The sequence below is a fragment of the Akebia trifoliata genome, chromosome 4 (genome assembly GCF_017979445.1).
Source record: "Akebia trifoliata isolate Shusen 1 chromosome 4, ASM1797944v1, whole genome shotgun sequence".
Taxonomy (NCBI): Eukaryota; Viridiplantae; Streptophyta; class Magnoliopsida; order Ranunculales; family Lardizabalaceae; genus Akebia; species Akebia trifoliata.
Window position 1 is genome coordinate 20,894,306 of NC_141378.1, and position 19,826 is coordinate 20,914,131.

The 19,826-nt window shown below is 35.8% G+C and overlaps 1 protein-coding gene across 1 annotated transcript; it reads right to left on the reverse strand.

Annotated features, from left to right (window-relative positions):
• Window positions 1-2,393: 2,393 nt before the first annotated feature.
• LOC147404425 (Protein kinase superfamily protein) lies at window positions 2,394-17,081 on the reverse strand. The gene is made up of 7 exons (XM_086440364.1): window positions 16,625-17,081; window positions 16,113-16,340; window positions 15,060-15,395; window positions 13,917-14,472; window positions 13,567-13,753; window positions 12,724-13,090; window positions 2,394-2,802 (listed from the first exon to the last, which is right to left on the reverse strand). The coding sequence occupies exons 1-7, from the start codon at window positions 16,979-16,981 to the stop codon at window positions 2,674-2,676; spliced, it is 2,160 nt and encodes a 719-aa protein (XP_086296490.1). The 5' UTR covers window positions 16,982-17,081; the 3' UTR covers window positions 2,394-2,673.
• Between the last annotated feature and the right edge of the window lie 2,745 nt (window positions 17,082-19,826).

A 19,826-nucleotide genomic window follows, 5' to 3' on the forward strand; every position in this document is an offset into this window, starting at 1 on the left:
ATATCTATCTCAATAAAAATATGAGCATATGCAACAGTTTTGCCATTGCCTCATCCATGAGCAAAGGAATTTTGATAGAACTCCCAATCAAACTGAGACACTCCATCCCCCAAAATGGCAGCGAAAGTTGTGGATGATTAATCCAAATGGAATTGAGGAAAAAGAATCTCAAGCAAGCTTCATATCGGGTTCCATGTTTCTCAGAATTAAAGGCCGACCCCCTATAGACCCGATCGCGGGGTTAAACACCGATTCAATATCCTCCTCTGAGTTGAATTTGAAAAGAAAGTACCCAAAGTCCATAGACACGATGCCTACATGACATGACACTAAAATTTTCTACATCTTCGATACCACAGCCTTTAGACCTAAAAAATAAGGTCACTTTCCTAGCACATAGCCAATCAATATGTTCTCCCACTGCTTCGCTTCCATTTCAATGATATCTTCAGATATTGCTATTCTCATACTACCACAAACATCAAGATAGGCTCCAAACCACATGAAATCAAGTTATCCTCTCTTTAAAAAATTCCTCCATGGGAAGCCCGAAGAAGATTCAGCCATCCCAACACAAGGACAACCAAACCTGAAAAAAAAAAAATGGCTCTCTCTAGAAAACCCATACCGCCAGAGCTTCTATCTCCTCCTAATATCAAATGAACGCAGAAAGTGTGCAATTAGTTCCACTCGAAAGACTCTACCATACTTATTCAGACTACGAAACTTGACTAGAACTAGACCCTAAATGCAATAATTAATTGCCAAAAAAAATAGAACTCAAATGAAAAGTAGGCCTAATGGACTGAATGCACATCAGGTAAATTACGTAGATGGGTGAAGCCCCAAATTCTAAGGATAAGTTGAGCGTATCCAACAAACTGAGCTTGGTACAAATGGGTGGAGCCCAATTCAAAAGATACCCAGCACTTATCTAATCAAAAAGGTATCAATCCAAGTAATTCAAAGGACAACACAACACAATTAGGCAGAGCCCAAATTCAAATATAAGCAAAGCTTACCCAACCAAGCACAACCAATTTAAATTTAAAACTGTTGCAACCTATACAAAGAATACCAATAGTATGATCAATGAGAATGAATGCTTTAGTGCAAGTAAGGCTCTAAAACGGTTAGAAGAATGACATATATGTCATAGATGTGGATAGTAAGAAACAATATGAAGATCCATAACAGAAGCAAATCAACTTCCAAAAATCCAAGTGAGAGTTCCAGTCATTTTCTATTTCTCAAGCTACAATGGTCGAATGATGAAACCATGTTTCCCACCACAATATGTAGTTTGAGTTGAGGCGTAGATGGTGATGAAGTTACTATTTTTTTTTTTTTTTTTTGAGAATCAATCTTGGTTAGTCATGGCCGTACATAGTGTTAAATCGTTCAAAGCATTCACCAAAGCAGTCCTAACTGACATCTCCTGTATTCAATGGACATGTCCAAACTCCAAACCATCTCAATCAATTATATTTTATTTCACTCTATTCAGACAACTTGGGTATTCCTTGGTACACTCATTTTATACTTCCCTACCATCGACCAGTCTACAATCCATGAACTTTTGCAAATTGCAACAAGTCAGTATACATGCTTTGAATTGGTTTATCTGCTAATTTATCTAGAATCCCTAAGGTTGTCAGTCGGTAAGCAAGTAATCTAACCATCCTGCTGAATCAAAAAATTCATCTAAACAGAGTATAGAACTCTGTGTGGAGCTTTCATAAGAGAAGATAACCCATTATATATATATATATATAGGGCAGCGTTCTATTGACAAAATCCTAGACAAAATTTTGTCTTATATGACTAAAAAGTTTTGGAATGAGACTGATTTTTTGTCAGGATGATCTCTATAGTCAGTAGATCATCCTTACAAAAAATCAGCCAATTCTGAAACTTCTAACCCCATGAAAAGTGGTTACAAACTAACGGTAAAAATTGACGGTTCACGATACTTCATCTTATAAATTAGGGTTAGAAATTTCAGAATTGGCTGATTTTTTGTGAGGATGATTTTCTCACCATAGAGATCATCCTCACAAAAAATCAGCCCATTCTGAAATTTTTAGCCCATATAAGACAAAATGCTTTGTCTAGAATGTTGTCTAGGATTTTGTCAAAAGAACGCCTCCCATTTATATATGTTCATACCAATCCCGTTCATGAAGGGAACAAAGTTTAAAATTTCGTCTCGAGGCAATGTTTTAGTGTGGAGAAAAACTTAGATAACCTCAGCAGAGACATTCCCAAAAAAAATCAATGTTTCATCCCAGTCTAGGCCAAAACTGGCATACCTTGAACGAAATATTCCGAAATGGTATGAAACTTAAAATCATGAAAGGGATTCTATAAATATGTTGTTGCACACAATAAGATGAACTCGAAACATATTTTTGTATTATTTGTTGGTGTAACATAAAATTCAACATTTTTTTTCAGTATCTGATATAACCAATCCAGAAAAAGAACATCTGGAGGTCCAAACCACTGGCATGGATGAAATGTTCTTGATGCAGAAGCACCAATGTTTCAAAAGTGACAATTTTGCTTTCTTATAAATAATTGAACAAAGAATGCTGAGCAGACCTAAAAACACTTCTATCCTGTTGTAGCATGATGTTACATGTACACCTTTAAAATGTCAATTTACAGCTTCTACAAAGTTGCAGAAGCACCTGCAGTTGGAGCTCTGAGAACTTGTTGTAGCAAGCGTGCTGCAAGACGCTGTGTAATCCCTCCAATAACGCGTCCCCCAAGATTGCGAGCTTCAGGTTCTTGAAGGACCTGCTCATGTCATGCTTGAGATTAGCGTTGCCATAGTAATGAAGTCGAAGTTAATATATGTTTTGATAGTAGAATAATATCAAAAGCTAACGACGCTTGTCTTCCACTTTTTCTTACAGAAGGGTATCATAAACTACATTATAACCAAAAGCCAACAACATTTGAATTCCTCTTTCTCGTAATCAGTGTACCTGAACATGCTTGTGTGGCATGGAAAAGCAAATTTGTCTATAGAGTATACAAAGCCATCTTTGCACTAATCCCAGATATAGGGGTGAGAAAATGCATGAAAGTATTAAGTTGCTTAATGTCAAAGATTATAACTATGCTGGATGAATGGAGAAAAAGTACCATGGGTGACCTCACAAGGCTTATGCCAACACCTTAAGGGTTGGGCGTCAGGCTTAAGGCTAGTGAAGCACCCTTCCCCACACCTTGGCGTTTAAAAAAACATTGCTTGTATCCATTCCAAAAATAAAAAAGTATCGTTCATAAAGAAATCCTTAAGAATGAAAAAAAAGGAAGAAAGTTATGTGGCCCTAGACATTCTCCAATTTACATCATTTAAGCACTTCGAAGAACATGAACAAATGGAGAAAAAGAAATTAACGTAGTGGAAGTCCATGGACAACCATCATAATCAACTTGAGGCTTGGACTTTTCACAATCTTCTTGAGGCCTCCTTATCTTCTTGGAGGCATGTGTGCAAAGAGAAGGGTTGAAAAAAACCATCTAAAGAGTTATGGAACACATTGGGAGATAGAATTGTTCAAGGTGGATGGTTCTATGGGAAATTAGATGGCATCTAGGGGGTTGACAACTTAAACCCTAGGGAAGTGCATTACCTGATTGTGGGGAGTTTAGTGAAATTTGTTAATGCAACCAACTCTACCTGGGTGTACTTAAAATCTTTTTTTTTTTTTTTTTTTCTTCCTTCCAATGCATGCCGAAATGCACAGTTTAGGCTATGCATTTCTGTTTACCTAATAAACACATCACCACCATTGTTTTGAGCAGCTATTTCATCTAACAAATTTTCCAGAGTCAATAGAACATAAATTGATAAATCAAGTAAACCTATAAAGGAAAGCTGACTGAGATGGTTTTGACATGTTCAATTACAGACCAATTAGAAGAAATATTCAAGTTAAAATTTCTAAAAGAGTGAGAGCAAGACCCAAAAATAATGTGGATGAAGGTAGTGAAGCAGATATGAACATACTTTCAATAACATAAGATATGATTCCTTTTATCTTTTTGGATAAGTAATGATAAATTTTACTGAGAAAGAAGAAATAAGGGAGGTCAAGATGACCATCCTAGGAGCCAAATGGAGCCAAATACAGACTAAGATTACAAACCCTGTCCCATCTTACAAGAAAGTCTTCAAAAAAGATTCCCTTAAATTCCTTGGACAATTTACTCCAAAAAACAACAACGTCGAGATTGAAAAGATAAGATCCTGCAGGGTTTGTTCATTCCCTTCAAAGATATCATTGCTTCTTTCCTTCCAAATGCCCCAATAAATGGAAGAAGGAAGAATCCCCCAAATAATGAGTTTAGACTTCCTAAACGGAAAGCCCCAAGAAAGCCAAGACTCAAAAAGCCTGCAATTTGATGATGGGAAAGAGCTTGCCACTCCAAACAAAGATGTAAAATAAAACCAGACCTATTGCACGACTGAGCAATAAGCGAGAATGTGAATAGCTGCTTCTCCATTTTGTTTGCAAAGGCAACAAAAGTTAGGAGCTTCCGAATAATTTGGTCCAAGTTTGGTAACTACTAACTGTTAACCAAGTAAACACCTTAGAAGGAACCTTGCCTCCCCATATGAAGGATTGAGGAAGAAAACGGTTGCGATCTGTAAACCCGACAAGATACACTAGTCAAATTGAGAAGAAACCATCCCTAGATTTGTCCCAAATTTGACAATCCTTGGAGTCAGCCTTGAACGAAAAATCCTTGATACTCAAATCAAACTATCAAAGATCCCATCTCCAAATCATTAAAAGCTCTTCGAAATCCAAAATCCTAAGCCAACTCCCCCTACTCATAAAAGACAACCTTTCTTTAAAGACACCCCATAAAGGTTTGGAAATTGATCCTTAAGCGAGGAATCTCCACACCACCAATCCTCCCAAAATCTAATTCTATTTCTTGTCCCTACCTTGAAGTTCACCTTTTTATTGAAAAGAGGTAGCCTCTTCAGAATCCCATTCCAAACCCCACTACCAGAAGGGCCTTTAGCATCCCCACTCCCCCACGCAAGGTTCTTAACCCAAGCTTCACAACAATAAATCTTCACCACTTAATATCCTCCACTATACCGAACCTCCACAACCATTTCCCTAACAACACTAAATTCATTAAACCAAATATTTTAAACCACAACCACCCCACATCTTAAAAGCACAGATTTATGCCAACTCACCAAATGATACAACCTCTTCCAATTCTTATCACACCAGAAAAAGTCTCTACAAATCCTATCAAGTTTTATCTCTTCATTCCTCAACATAGAGAAAAGAGAAAGAAAGTAGTTAGGGATACTAGCCAAGAGCTCTCAGTTAGAATCATTTTCCCTCCTTTAGAAAGATGTCTGGCCTTCCAATAGCTTAGCCCACTCCCAACCCTTTCAATAATCAGATCCCAAATATCTTTTTGTTCAATGTGTCCCCAACGGCAATCCCAAATAAAAAGGAAAAATCCTCACTTGAAAACAAACTAAAGACACCATCAACTCAACCCATGAAGTTTTCCCTATTGCAAAGAACTTACTTTTACAAATATTAACTAGAATACCTAAATCACCTCAAAACAACATAAAATCCTACTAAGGAACTTCTCTTGACCCGACGAATAATCCAAAAATACAAGTATGTTTTCTGCAAACTAAATGAGATATCAATAGTCCACTCAGATTGACTCTGGAAGCGAAAGGTTACCATGTGCCACGACCTTCCCCAACAACTGACCCAAGCTTCCACCACCAAGATAAAGAGGAACGGAATTAAAGGTCACCTTCTCTCAAACCCTTCGAACTCCTCAAGAAATTAACAGTTAATCCACTAACCAGGATGGAGAACAACACAATGAAGATACACTTCATAACCCATCTTACCTATCTCACTGCAAAACCCATACGATGTAACAAGTACTTTAGAAATTTTCAATTTACATAGTCAAGCCTATTGGTCTCAAGTCATAAATATCTTCCATACCAAACTTCTTAGGGACTAAAGCCAAAAAGGTACAGTTCAACCTAAGGTCAAGGAAAATGTCTTTGGAAAACTCCTCCATCATAACCAATAGGTCATCCTTGATAGTATCCCAGCACACGTTGAAGGACATTAGAAAGTTGTTCAGTCTCAGAGTATTATCACTAGCTATCCTATTAACTATTCTTAGCACTTCTTCATACTCAAATGATCGATTTAACCATCTATGCTTCTCCAACGAAATATAATTAAATGGAAGCTGATCAAGAGTTGGTTTATTATCAAACTCTTTCGAGTACAAACCGTGTAGAAATCTACCACTACCTTGGCCACCACTTCTTCTCCCAGCTTCCACTCCTTATTAATCTTCAACTAAGAAATGTAATTCACCCGATTATGATAATTAGCCATGCGATGAAATAATCCTGTATTTTTGTCCCCTTTTACCAACCATTTAATCCTTGATTTTTGCTTCCAAATCATCTCCTCCATAAATGCCAATATCTAAAAAATGGCCTTAAGGTTCACCCGACGTGCTCTTTCCTCCCCTTTCCTTCTCTTATCTCAAGATCATCTAGCTCAACAAACTCTTCTTTCTTTTTGACAGCCACACCCTCAAAGGATTCCATGGTCCAACACTTAAGTTTCTCCTTAATTTATTTTAATTTGAGTCTAAACACCACTCCACTCCTAGCTTACCCTCAAAAGATAACTCAACCAACAAAAATGAACCAGCTCTTTAGAGTCCGGGTGCAACAATCACATATCTCAAAACGAAAAGGAATCACCTCTACCACCAGTGTAATGGGGAAATGGTCTAACACTGGATTTGGGATTTTCTCTTGAATGATTCCTCCAAAATGTTCCTCCCAACTAGACAAAACCAGAAAATGATCCAACCTATTGAGGATCAGATGTTCCTAGTGGTTTGACCATGTGGAACTCCCCCCGCCTAAAGGAAGATCTATCAAATCGTTGCTATTCACAAACTCTCCAAACATTTTAGTCGTAATCCTTCACACCCCCCCCCCCCCAAAAAAAACTTGCCGTGATTATGAGTATTCCTAGTTTTGGGGAGAGCCCAACAATGTTAAAGTTCGGTGGGTCAAACCATGCTTGGGAGGAGATTATCACCGACTAATGTGATTTTGGACAAAGTGGAATGTAGGAAGAAGATTCGTTTAGCCAACCCAAATCTTTGGGATAAAGATTTGATGATAAGCAAATCTATCATTTAACGAACCACCTTTGTAAAATGTAATGGGATTAGGGAAGTTGGTGACTCCCAAAAACCTAAGTAGATAGGCTTGAGAGATTCTCTCATATTACAAAAATATCACAATAGATTATTATTTCTATAATGTTGAGTATTGAATTTACTAATTATGACAACAAAAATTTGGGGTTTGGCTAAACATGATTCGTATAGCCAACCCAAATCTTTGAGAAAATTCTTTGATAATAATTAGATTTATCGTTTAACGAATCACCCTTTGCAAAATGTAATGGGATTAGGGAAATTAGTGAGTCCCAAAAACCTGAGTAGATAGGCCAAGTCAAGAGAAGGAGTAATGGGGCCATCATCAAAGTTCATGGGCCTAACCTATTAGGGCCATATTGTAGTTTTAAGATTTTACTTTAGTTATGGGCTTGTTTCGTTTTTTTGAGTCGTATTTGTTTTAGAAGTTTCTCATCAAGTTATTTTAGGAATTTGATTTTAAGTTCGGGAACTATTCACATCACTTTTATTTAGACCTTATTTTGAGAGATCAAAACTTATCGTATTATGTATTAAATTGACTTTTGTGTCGTTTGAAAGGTTACTCAATTACCTATCCAACGAGCTCAAGATTTTGCGATCCTGATGAGTTTTGATGAAGTTATTGCCAAAACATTGATGGGGTACTTTACACAAGATTAACTTCTCAAAGTCAAAAGAGTCAATTTTTAAGTCATTTTAAATTAAAGTTTTTAGTCTAAACTATTATATGGCTATTGTAATTGATTTCAAATAATTTATGAATGGAATAAAAAAAATTTAGAAAGTTCCTATTTTTTCTTAATTGGATGTTGCATTTAACTTGGTGATGTCATGGAAATCATTGGGGTGGTTACAAGGTTCTATATTGTTGTCCCTTCTCTTTTTCTTCTAATTTTATCTCTATTCTAGATTTTTTTTTAATTTTCTACTTCTTGAATTCTTGAAATCCCTTTCCTTCAACCCTTAATCATTTCTTTTTCTCTTAATGCTTAACATTTAACCCACAAACCTCAACCTTTAACCATTTTCCTTTATCTTATTAAAAATATTTTAATTGGAAAACTTTGCATTTTACCTTTCAACATATAATCATTGGGATTGTGGTCGTAATCGCAAAAATTCAAAATTGAACCCCACAACCCAAACCCTTTTGGGTTTACCCTATCATATAGCCCAAATCCCAAACCAAATTCCCTACCCCAATATTTCACTCTCTATCCTCCCCATCCTGCATCAATTTTGGCATCAGAGCTAAACCTGAAATAAAGTAATACCTAGAAATATAGTATTGAAAGACAAGACTAGATTTGTTTTACCTTCCACGAAGTCCTCCAAGGTATTGTGTAGTGATTAGTATGAAGAGAACCTAATCTAAACAACTTTTGTTGAGAAGATCTTACAAAATGTTAAGATAAGAGATTTTGTGGATATTATTATGGAGATTTTATTATCCAATTTTGTCAAGAAAAGTTCATCAATAGTGATGATTGTAAGGTGATCCCTCTGGAGGAATGTTCTATCGTGCTAGGACAATGTTGGATCTCACGTGAACAGGTTACTTTTGATGCAGAGCAAGATATTCCATGTGAAGCTAATACAAACAATATCTACTCAAAAGATTGCTCTGTAAGTCAATTCCTACAGCACCATTAGTCCAAGACTAGGTTGAAAAAAAGACAAATGAAACATCAACTTCAAAAGATTGTTACATACAATTTTTGAACCAACACAAAACAAGATCATGAAGTGGACAACTTGTCAAAAGATCTTAAAGATCTTTTGGAGACGACATTTATAGCTCATGTCCATGATGTACCTATACTATCAATATCTTAAGTTGAATTAATCATCTCAGATGAGTAAAGTTAATGTATTTCAAAGATAGAAGATTGCAATTTGGAATTCATAATTCAACGCAGCATCAAGACATACGGACAAATCTTTATCAAAAGAGATAACCCACAAATTATTATCAATTTGGAATTCATAATTCAACGCAGCATCAAGACACACGGACGAATCTTTATCAAAAGAGATAAGCCACAAATTGTTATGATCATCCTTGTACATTTCAAAACTCAAGGACAAGGTTTCTTCTACTAGGGGAGAATTGAAGAGGATATAAGAGTTCATGTGTTTAACTTATTTGGGTCATATTTTAGTTTTAGGATTTTATTTTATTTTAATTAGTAGCCTTTAGTTATAGGCCTATTTCTTTATCTTTTTTTGAGTCTTATTTGTTTTAGAAGTTTATTATTAAGTTATTTTAGGAATTTGATTTAAGTCTGGGTACTATTCACATCACTTTTATTTAGACCCATAGTATCAAATCTAGAGATATTTCCACGAAATATACTGAAATATTTTAATTTCTACAAGATCCAATGCGAAATTTAATCAACAGTTTCTTGATGTATATATTTTAGTGGAAATAACTATTTATTTCACAAAATATTTTGGTTAATAGTAAAGTTCTACCACAATAGACATTTAAGTATGCACATACAATCTTTTGTGAGCTAATTTGGTAAACATATTAATAAATTTTTCATACATCTTTAAAAGATAAAAAAACATATATAACAATGTAAGAATATAGTAAATATTATTTTGTTCGTTTTGAAATGTAATTTTTATATTAATTTATTCGTAGTTAATCAACATTATTATTCTTATGTACATGAAGCATATAATTATTTTAGGTGTCAGACTCTTAGATACTTATGTCAACGTATAGGAAAGATTATTTGATCTTCATTTCCAAAAATCATATTATTGTTTGTTGTGGTTTGATGACGTATTGTTTTCATGCATGTTTTTATCATTTTCTACACTTTCAATGAAAACTTCTTCAACATTTCTATCATTCTCTTATATTTCCATCATTTATTGATTTGCACACTATCTGAAATATTTCCATTTCTAGGATGAGTGATTAGACGTCAAAATTGAAGTTCAATACTATGTTGAGATCTCTAACTCAGCAAATACATGGTCTAAAACGTTGATCAACTTGTACCTGCCATTTAGGTTCCCTAAATGAAGGTAACCAGATATAAAAAGGTCTCATGGAAATTTTAATGCATATCTTGTCATTTCAATCAGAAAATTATCAAACTTATGTGACGAATGCCACTTTAAGGTTGACCTAGACATTTTGCAAATGACCTCCTTCAACACCCAATTTAAATCAGACTCCTTGGATTGAATTGGACAACAACTATATATCTATAAAGGAGTAATATGTCAAAATGGTCATTCCTTTCCAATTTTGAAGATTAAGAGTGAGATGAGGATCATACTAAATTTTGGAAATTTATCCCAAAACTTATTTGCAGATTTAGGTAGACTGCAATGTAAAGATTTCCCTAAAGCTGTAAAATTGGACACTTGAACAAACAACTACTTGGTTTTATGATCTTAATGCAGTGAAAGAAAGTTGATGTTAGCAGGAATATGAATTCCCTACACTTAGTAGGCTAACATTATCATGCATCATGAATCAAATGTCATAACCTAGTGCTAAAAAAAATTGAAGATTAAAAACCACTTTCAAATTGAAACAATTCCTTGATGGCTAAGAAGAATAAATCCTTCCTATATTTAACAGGTCAATCAAACTAAGACCTAGAAACTGAAGAGTTCAACAACTTTGCACATCAACAAAGGTAACTTTGCAATCCAACGTTGGTTTCCATCATCATTGTCACCATTTACAATGCCTTATCCAACCATTTTGACCTATGTTTTACCATTTAGTTTTATCTAGAATAATCTCTATTAAGGCATATGCCTTCAAATATTTATTACTTCAATCCACTTTACTTTTGGCCTTCCCCTCACCCTTTTAAAGAATTTAACTTTCACCAAACATTCTTTTCACACTATATCCGTCATTAGTCTCCGTTGTACATGCTCAAAACATCTCAGTTGAGTCTCCATTCATCCATCTCAACATATCATTTTTTTACGCACATTTATCCATCAATTCATCTCAAATCCTGTCTCTAAGCATATGAAAGTAAAGTGGGTGGCACCTCCAACTTCCTAATATGATCAATTATGTCTGTCATTCTCCACTAACCTATACTTCTACCATTTAATCGTGTTCACCAAGTCCCCTAATTCTATTTGTAATCAATTGAAAGCCCAAACTTTCACCACAATAATTATAAAAAACTACCTCTACTAGTCCATGTTTCATGGCCATAGCGGAACAGCAGTGGAGGGGCTGTGCGGCGCGAGAGTTCGCAGCCCAACTAACGCAAGCCTTTGTGTACTAAACGTGGCACGATGCTTTACTGCTTCTATGGCATGCACAAATGCAACATAAACAGAGGGTTCCCCACATCCACAACACGATCCTTGGGTTTTGGCACAAGAGTGGCAACATGGAAATACATGAGGTGCATATCATATCGGGGTCCAAGGTTGTCAGACTGTGTCATAGCACACGCAATGAAGCACACATGTCCCTCATGGTCCGGGATAACCAATATCCCCCATAGGGAGCTTCCGAGGATGCCATGCATGAGACCCACGTATGACGTATAGCAAGGGTACGTAGTCGTAGTGTAACTTCTCCCGTATTAACATTGTCTCAAGGCGTTCTCTAGCGCACACAAGAACTCAAGACAACCCCCTGCAGGATCACCCCAAGCTCCTAGGTTGAACCAAGATATGCCCATGAGATGGCTTGTGTGGTCATGGGGAGGGGATAGGTAAGTGCCACTCCTTAAAGAGGATGTTATGTCTGTTACCCATCTTCTGAAGGAAACATCAAAATATGAAACAAGTCATACTGGGCTTTATGGAAGCCCAAACCTGCTCGTAGCTTGACCCAATTTGGTCGTGACACCCTGGCTCCCAGGGAAGTGAAGCCAAGTAAAATTTGTTCCAAACCAAATGTGGTCTTCTTTGTGTATGCTTGACCGCAAACTATAGTTCACACTATGCCAAAAGAGGATCTATCCCATTGAAATTTCCAAGAGCAAGGATAAGTCGGTGGTAGAAAAATACAACTTTATGGAGTCGAAGATACCATTTTTAGACAACTTACTATTGCATGCTTGTAGGGTTATCTCAAAATATATCATAATATTATAATAATTGAGGTTGATGAGAACTTAGGATTACCTCTCACATAATAAGGCATGATAAGTGAATAATAATTACATGCTTATCCATTTATCAGATAAAATGATTGAAAAAAGTGAAGGGTGAAGAGGAACTAAACTATGAGTGCCTAAACTAATCAATCTTTGCATTATTACTCCCACAGGAACCTGAAAAATAAAGGAAGCGATTTGGTTTTTTCTTTTTTACTCATCTCTGGGTAGGTCACTTCAACTTCTTTCAGTTTGAATACTAAGCACTTTCAGTTTGCATGAATTTTATATATATCAAGAAAAAAAAAAAGTTAATCCCAGAAATATCTCTTACCTCTACAATAGGCTGGAAAATGGATGGATCGAAATTCTCTGAGGTTCTCAGAAGCCCCCATATTCTGAGAACTTGATCTCGAAGTCCCAACATGTTTTCCTTTTCACTGCTACTCAACATAAGAGGTCCAGTTGTGTTACCATTAAAAATTAGAGTCCTCATAAACTCTGGGACATAATTGTAAGTATCAATGACAGTGCCTAGCACAATAGCTTCAGTAACTCGGACAGCCTCCTTAATGACTAAGATTCTTAGCTCTTCACCCTCTGGACCCAATAATAACTTGAGAACAGGTTGCAAAGCATCTTTAGCAGAGAAATCTTTATCCATGCGTCCCTGAACAAGTAGATTTTCAAGCCTATTCCACCTGCACCAAGGCAAAGGGCAACAGATGTGTTAATGGATTAATCAAACCAAACAGATGGGAAAAAAAATAAGAGTCTGACTAGCCTTACTATGTAAGGCTTTCACCCTCACTAAGGGTCCTTGGTCTCAACTTATGGCATCCAAAAACATAATCCAATACATCAGGGTTGTAGAGGACAAAACTTTGAAAAAAACAGTTATTTTTCATCGTTGAATTTCAATTTTAAGTTTGGGAGTTATATGTGGAAGTTCGGTACCTGTCCATTCTCAAAACCTTGGATCGAGCTCAAAAGAAAGAAAAAAAAATTAAATTTTGGATCTGAGTTTTTCGAAGAAACTTAAGAGAGCTGAGGTGTTGGATTGCTGATGTGGAAATGCATTTGAGCAAAACGACCCTTAGTAAGGCTTAAAATCTTACTAAGTTAATAAGGACAATGTTTCTCAAAAAATAATATACTGGCAATAACAAAAACTTGCCTGAATCTTCCATCCTTAAACAGCAACTCAATAAGAGCATCTCTGAGATAGGGATTTGGATCAGTGAGAAGCCTTTTAGCAAAATACGGATACGAAGCAGCTAGCACCTTAAAATTGGGATCGGCATAAAGTGCTAAGCCTTCCAGTACGGTAAGTGACCTCAATATCAAGGCATAATATGCTGGGACTGCAAACAATGTGAAGAGCCATCCAATATCATTCTTCATAAGAAAGTAATGTGAAAGGCCGTAGTTTCTCATAAATTTTTACAATTGTCCCTTTTGGGTTTTTAAAGAAAATAAAGTTATGAAAACTCGACTCAAGACATATCTTAAGTAATTTGGACTCACCATTAAATGGGTATTCATATAAAACGGCACCCAAGCCATCCACAATTGTTTTGAAGTTGAGTTCGCTCACAGTTGAATTAAGTGCATCATCAAAGAAGTTACGAAGTGCTGGTACAATCGGAGAAACATCTATATCCGGTGATAAGAAATCCAAAGCATAGTAATCATTTGCCATAGCTTCATAGTCTCGATTTACCATGTGAACAACATGACCGATAATTGCAAGCCTTGCTTCTTCTGGGGTTTCACTCATCATCCCGAAATCAAGAAAAGCAAGCTTTCCCTCAGGTGTTGCTAAGAGATTACCAGGATGAGGGTCTGCATGAAAATATCCATACTCAAGTAGTTGTCTAAGGCTGCATTGGATACCGGTATTTACCAAATCCAAAACCCTCAATCCTTGTCTCTCAATGGCTTCTTGTTCATTTAGTTTAACACCCTCCACCCAATCCATTGTCAATACTTTTGCACTCGTGTAATCCCAAAAGATGTCTGGTACAAGGACATCTGCCTTGTCGGCATATAGTTTTTTAAACCTCCGTGCATTCTGCCCCTCCTGCATAGACCTGTCACAATTAAAATCCAAACCAAGGAAAGAAAGTATTCTTATAGAAATATGCACAACTCGCAACTGTTCCAAACTACTTGGAAGCACCAAAGTGTCACTAAAATCAAGCCAAAAGAAATGGTCCCACACAACAAGAAATTATTTATCAAAGATTTAAGAGAGAGAGAGCTGCTACTGGCAGCCCAACTTTTACTTATAAAACCCGAATTTCTTAAATTATTTATCACATCCCAATTAAAGATTAAAACATGTTCTTCAAACATTACATCAGTTTGGCTCAAATTATAATCTCGACATTACAAAACATTATAACACTCGTTCAAACAATTTCAGTTGTGGTTCACAATTATAATTAGTCTCATTTAAAATCCTAAACCTGAAAAATAGAAATTTAGCATAAAAAATCAAAGAGTTGCTATTGGCACCCCAACTATTACTTATTGTCAGTCATTTACTTATTTTCTTTATTTTTAGTTGGGGTGCCAATAGCAGCTCTCTAAAAAAAACACTAGATGTTGGAAAACTGGAATACAAGCTTGAGACAATAGAAGTGAATCACTTTCCAAGAAACTAACCTGCACATAGTTGAGCTCTTGATAGACTCTACGTGCAAATTCATCAATAAGAGCCACAACATCACTAGTGATTATGTCTACATATTTATTTATGAAAATCCCCAGACCCCTTATCAAGTAAAAGTCGAGACCTATAGCTTCTTCTATTCCAGGCCTTTGAACCTTTACAGCAACAACCTGTCCAGAATACTTCAAACAAGCTTTGTAAACTTGGCCTAAACTCGCAGCAGCAATTGGAGACGGAGATATGGATGAGAAAATGGATTCAAGAGGCAGTCCCAACTCTTTCTCGATGCATGAAAGTGCCTCTTCATCTGGAAACGTCGGCAAAGCATCCTGTTCAATAAATAAACGGCATTGAAACTTGCCTTAGCTTTGCATCTAAAACAGATATCAACGACACTAAAATGGAGGAAATTAATCAAAATTTACCACAATACACTAAAAGAAACAAGAAAGATGCTACAAACCCAAAGAGGTAAGGGTTTAACTTTCCACTCCATTAACACCTAGGTGCTTTTGGCATATTGGTTAGGTTCTTATCAAATGGTACTAGAGCCACCACAATGTCTCGTGTTTGAGTCTCAAAAAGGGTAACCTGTTGAAACGGTATGCTACAGAGTGGCCACTGTTGATGTCGACCGAGACGCGTGGGGGGCTTACAACCCGAAATAGATAATGGCTTAACTTACAAAGCCATAGAAGCCTAAATGTTGTTGGTGTTTTAGTTAGTTTTTTTTATTTTTTTTATTTAATGGGATGGGTAAGTTGGACTTAAACCCACAACCTCAAAGTTGCTTTGCAAGGTGTCAAACAAGCTAAGCTATGGGTTTAAGCCCTGTTTAGGTTAGGTTCTTATCAAACGAATGAAATTAAAAAGCTTCATATTTCCCATTTATCCGAACTCAAGAAGTCTTATTGTTCTATATTAGAAAAAGCCAATGCAGCATAAGATTTTACAGGATTTTCCAAATCAGAATTCACATAATTATGAATAATCTGAGTACACTACGCTCACAAAAAACAAGGATTTTGGACAAATTAATGCAGTACTTGTAGTTCAGAGAGCTCCTCGAGGTACTCGGAAGGGCAGAGATCGGGTCGGGTCGACAAACCCTGTCCAATTTTGACAAAAGTAGGTCCCAATCTAGTGAGAATCTTCCTCAGCTCCACAGCTCGAATCCGTTTGTTGCGATCAAGCTTCCCGTTCCTTTTGTCCAATAATAAACTTAAAGCAAAACCACCCAAACCAATCAAGACCTCCAAGGTCCTTCCTAGTACCTAATTAGAAAATCAAAGGAAACAAGCAAATTAGAAGAAGAAAAAAACAACAACAACAAAGAAGATTTTTGCCTACTTTTGCAATCTTGAAACCAAAATTGACTCTAAATATGGATTTGGGTTGATCTACAATAGAGATTCTAGGTTCATAGATAAACCAATTTCACTCAAATTACTCCTTCATACTGCAAATTGTTTGACATTTTTTTTTGAATTAGTAAATCTAATAAGAACCACAAATACGGAGAGCAGAGAATCTGATCGATTGAAGAAGAAAAGGTAACCTTGATGGGGCGAGAACCGTACTTGAGAGAGAGAAATTGAGGGTTGTAGATAGAAGCGTTGGCGGCTCGAGCCATGGCTCTGACTTCGGCCTGCATATCGAGTGCTCTGGAACTTGAAGAAGAAGAAGGGACAGGGCCAGAGAGAGACTCAGCTCTCTCTGGCTTTCCTGTTTCCGAGTCGAGCACTTGAATGGCATAATTTCCTCTTCTTTCTCTTACTGCTGGCACGGGACGAGTCTCAACAACTGCTGCCCGAGGCCTCAAACGGTGACTCTTAGACCTTGAAGAGCTCGTTACCGTTGATTTTGATGACTGAATAATAGATGATGACGATGATGATAATGAAAGAGTTATCATCACAACAAGAACAACTGGTTCTGCAAAGTCGAAGAAAGAAGGGAAGACAAGACAACACAAGAGAAGGAACACCAAGCGATGTAATTTTTTTATTTTTTTTAATAATAAAAAATTATTTGTAAACTTATATAGGACTGAGGATTCAATTAATACATTGTCCCGTTCCTTTAATAATGGTAAGGTGTCTACATGGCATGTTTTTATTGGATTTTAAAACACCTAGAACTCTTAACCAAGCCATGCACGCAGCCCGATGTATTTGAAGTCCAACAAAAATTTGCCACGTAGATATCTAACGTTGTTATAGGAACAGGACATTGTTCTCGATCGCAACTCTATATGCATTTCTTTTCTTCTGGCTATAAACCAACTTACGTTGGTTGGATTGGTGGGGTTGAGGGTTCACTTTGTATGGATTAACCAAAAGTGAGAAATTTCTTGCTCACATCACAGCGTTCACAAGATAGGGATCAATCAATCACATTATCACGCGTGTATTAAGCATCTCAAAATTTACAAAATTACCCCCGATGTCACGAAGTGAACAGCAGTTGAGCTTTTCCACCAAAATTGGCTAATGATTGTCAGATTTCTGGCTGAGGTTAGTGCGAGGACTTCACACGCAACATTTGATATCTATACCCATTGGGGCCTACCAACCTATCTTTCTTTTTGCATTTATAACCTGAAAAAAATTATATATGAAAATAATATTTTTAAAATAATTTCAAATCAAATCATCCCACGTGTAACATTTGAATATTTAGCACTATTTAAAAAAAGTAAAAAAATCTTGGATGTTTTCTTCTTCTTCTTCTTCAAGTTTCATTACTTAAACCCTCCACCAACAAGTCAAACACAGCTTCTTTTCATCAGGACAAGGGAGTTTTGGTAAATCTTGGATGGTTTCTTACAAGAATGGAAATGGATTCTTTGTTGGAAATTTATTATTTTTGAAGAGTAAATCATTCATTATCTAATACAAAACATTTTGTGGATCATTCTTTTGTAAATCACTTAAAACACAATTAGATGGTTAATTTGTAATCTTTGAACTCTTCAAGTTTGAGAATCTATTGATTTGTGTTTATTATTGAAGAAAATCTCTCTAATTGATAGTAAATTTCAACAAGAAGCTTAAGTATCGTGCTACTTATTTATTTCCTACTACAGTGCCCGAATAAATCAGCTACTTATCATCTAACAAGAACATGTTAACTCTATGGGAGTCATCCAAATGAATTGCCCAACTTCATTCATAGATGTCCTTAATTATTTGAGCTATAAGAAACATGAGAACCTTAGCGGTGTATCATACCTCATTAACCATCTTATGATCAATAGAATTAGATCATATACCCATTTGGTGTGCATGATATGAATGATGGTATTAATCTCATAACATAAAGAATCTCACTCTTATTACGTATCTTGTAAATGATGGTACAACTATGTAAGTGACTTCCTAAGTCATTTTTTTTTAAATCATACACATGTAAGTTTGAAGTAAACTATTTCAACGACCGACTCAATAACATTGTGGGGAAATAATTACATTTGATGGTGTGGACCAATTAGACGCCTCCACGTGGCCATTGTTAAGGCAAGGGACACACGTCTCATCCTTGAAGTAGATAGGACCATTCGATGAGAGAGAGGTTCAGTCGAGACATCATTTCCTCCCTCTAGCCGACTCCTTAAAGGGACTCAACCTAAGTGACATGTGTGAAAATCCAAACCACTGAATATGCCATGGCCGAGAGATTGGTTCATTGAGAAAAGATTGCATAATTAGGAAGAGAAGGAGAATGAACCTTGGATGAAAGGTTTCTTAAGGATTATGGGATCATAGTTAGAGTGAAACTATTAGACCAAATTAGAAGAGGATTAGCACAAGAAAAATGGTAATTCTACATGGAATCAATAAGATAAAGATAGAAAGATCATAATTTAAGCATGATATGCGAATATACATAAGATTATCTAGAAGAAAGTTACCAAAACAAGAAGAATTACGAAAATCTATAAATAAAGATATCAACACACAGGTAAAGAATTTTTCTTGTACTTTAAATTTAGCTCTTCTAGTTTTCTACTAACTTGATCGTTAACAAGTCTTAATCTAGGAAAGCCTTCTACATTGTAGACTTTTTGCAAGAAACATGAGAGAATTCAACCTTGAGATACGAGTTTAAGGTGAAATAATTTATTTTTGCCTACAAATTAACATCATATCTTTTAGACACTCCATATGTACCAACCATTTAAATGAGGTTCACAGTCTTATTCTTAGTGATCATTTCAAATTAGTAAAAAATTAGAAAATCAAGTCTCTTGTACACAACCCTTTCTGTACCTATTGTCTTATAATGTTTCCTAAGGGCATTATTTCATCACATCAAAATAAACATAAATATCTCATAGTAAGAATTATGCATGATTATGGAATATTTGTATATTAATTAATAAAATTTACATAAATAAGGTAAATGGCTTTGTACAGACATACATTTCCAACATGCATATTAAAGAACCTAAGATTCAATGAGACTTAGAATATTTGTAGAGGTATTTGTTACCAATATGGACTATTAAATTGGTTGTAATCTTGATACGTAAATGTTCATTTTATTTTGCCATTAGTTCACATTTTGTATTGATCTACTTATATCAAGTAAGGATGGTATCGATAGGACTTTGGGACATCTAAAAGATAAGGTCATGTTGTAGCATCCACAATTTATATTCTCAAGCGTCAATATTATTCTTATCGACAATAAATTTCAACAAATCTGCTTTGAGATTTGTGAAATAAGATTGCAAATGATTTTATTGATTTTTTATG

Excerpts from the sequence above, each read along its gene's own strand:
- LOC147404425 (XM_086440364.1), bottom strand. The coding sequence starts at position 16,981 with ATGATAACTCTTTCATTATCATCATCGTCATCATCTATTATTCAGTCA. Across the intron at positions 16,341-16,624 it reads ACGGTTCTCGCCCCATCAAG|GTACTAGGAAGGACCTTGGA; the intron begins GTTACCTTTTCT and ends TTTTCTAATTAG. Across the intron at positions 14,473-15,059 it reads AAGAGCTCAACTATGTGCAG|GAGGGGCAGAATGCACGGAG; the intron begins GTTAGTTTCTTG and ends AGGTCTATGCAG.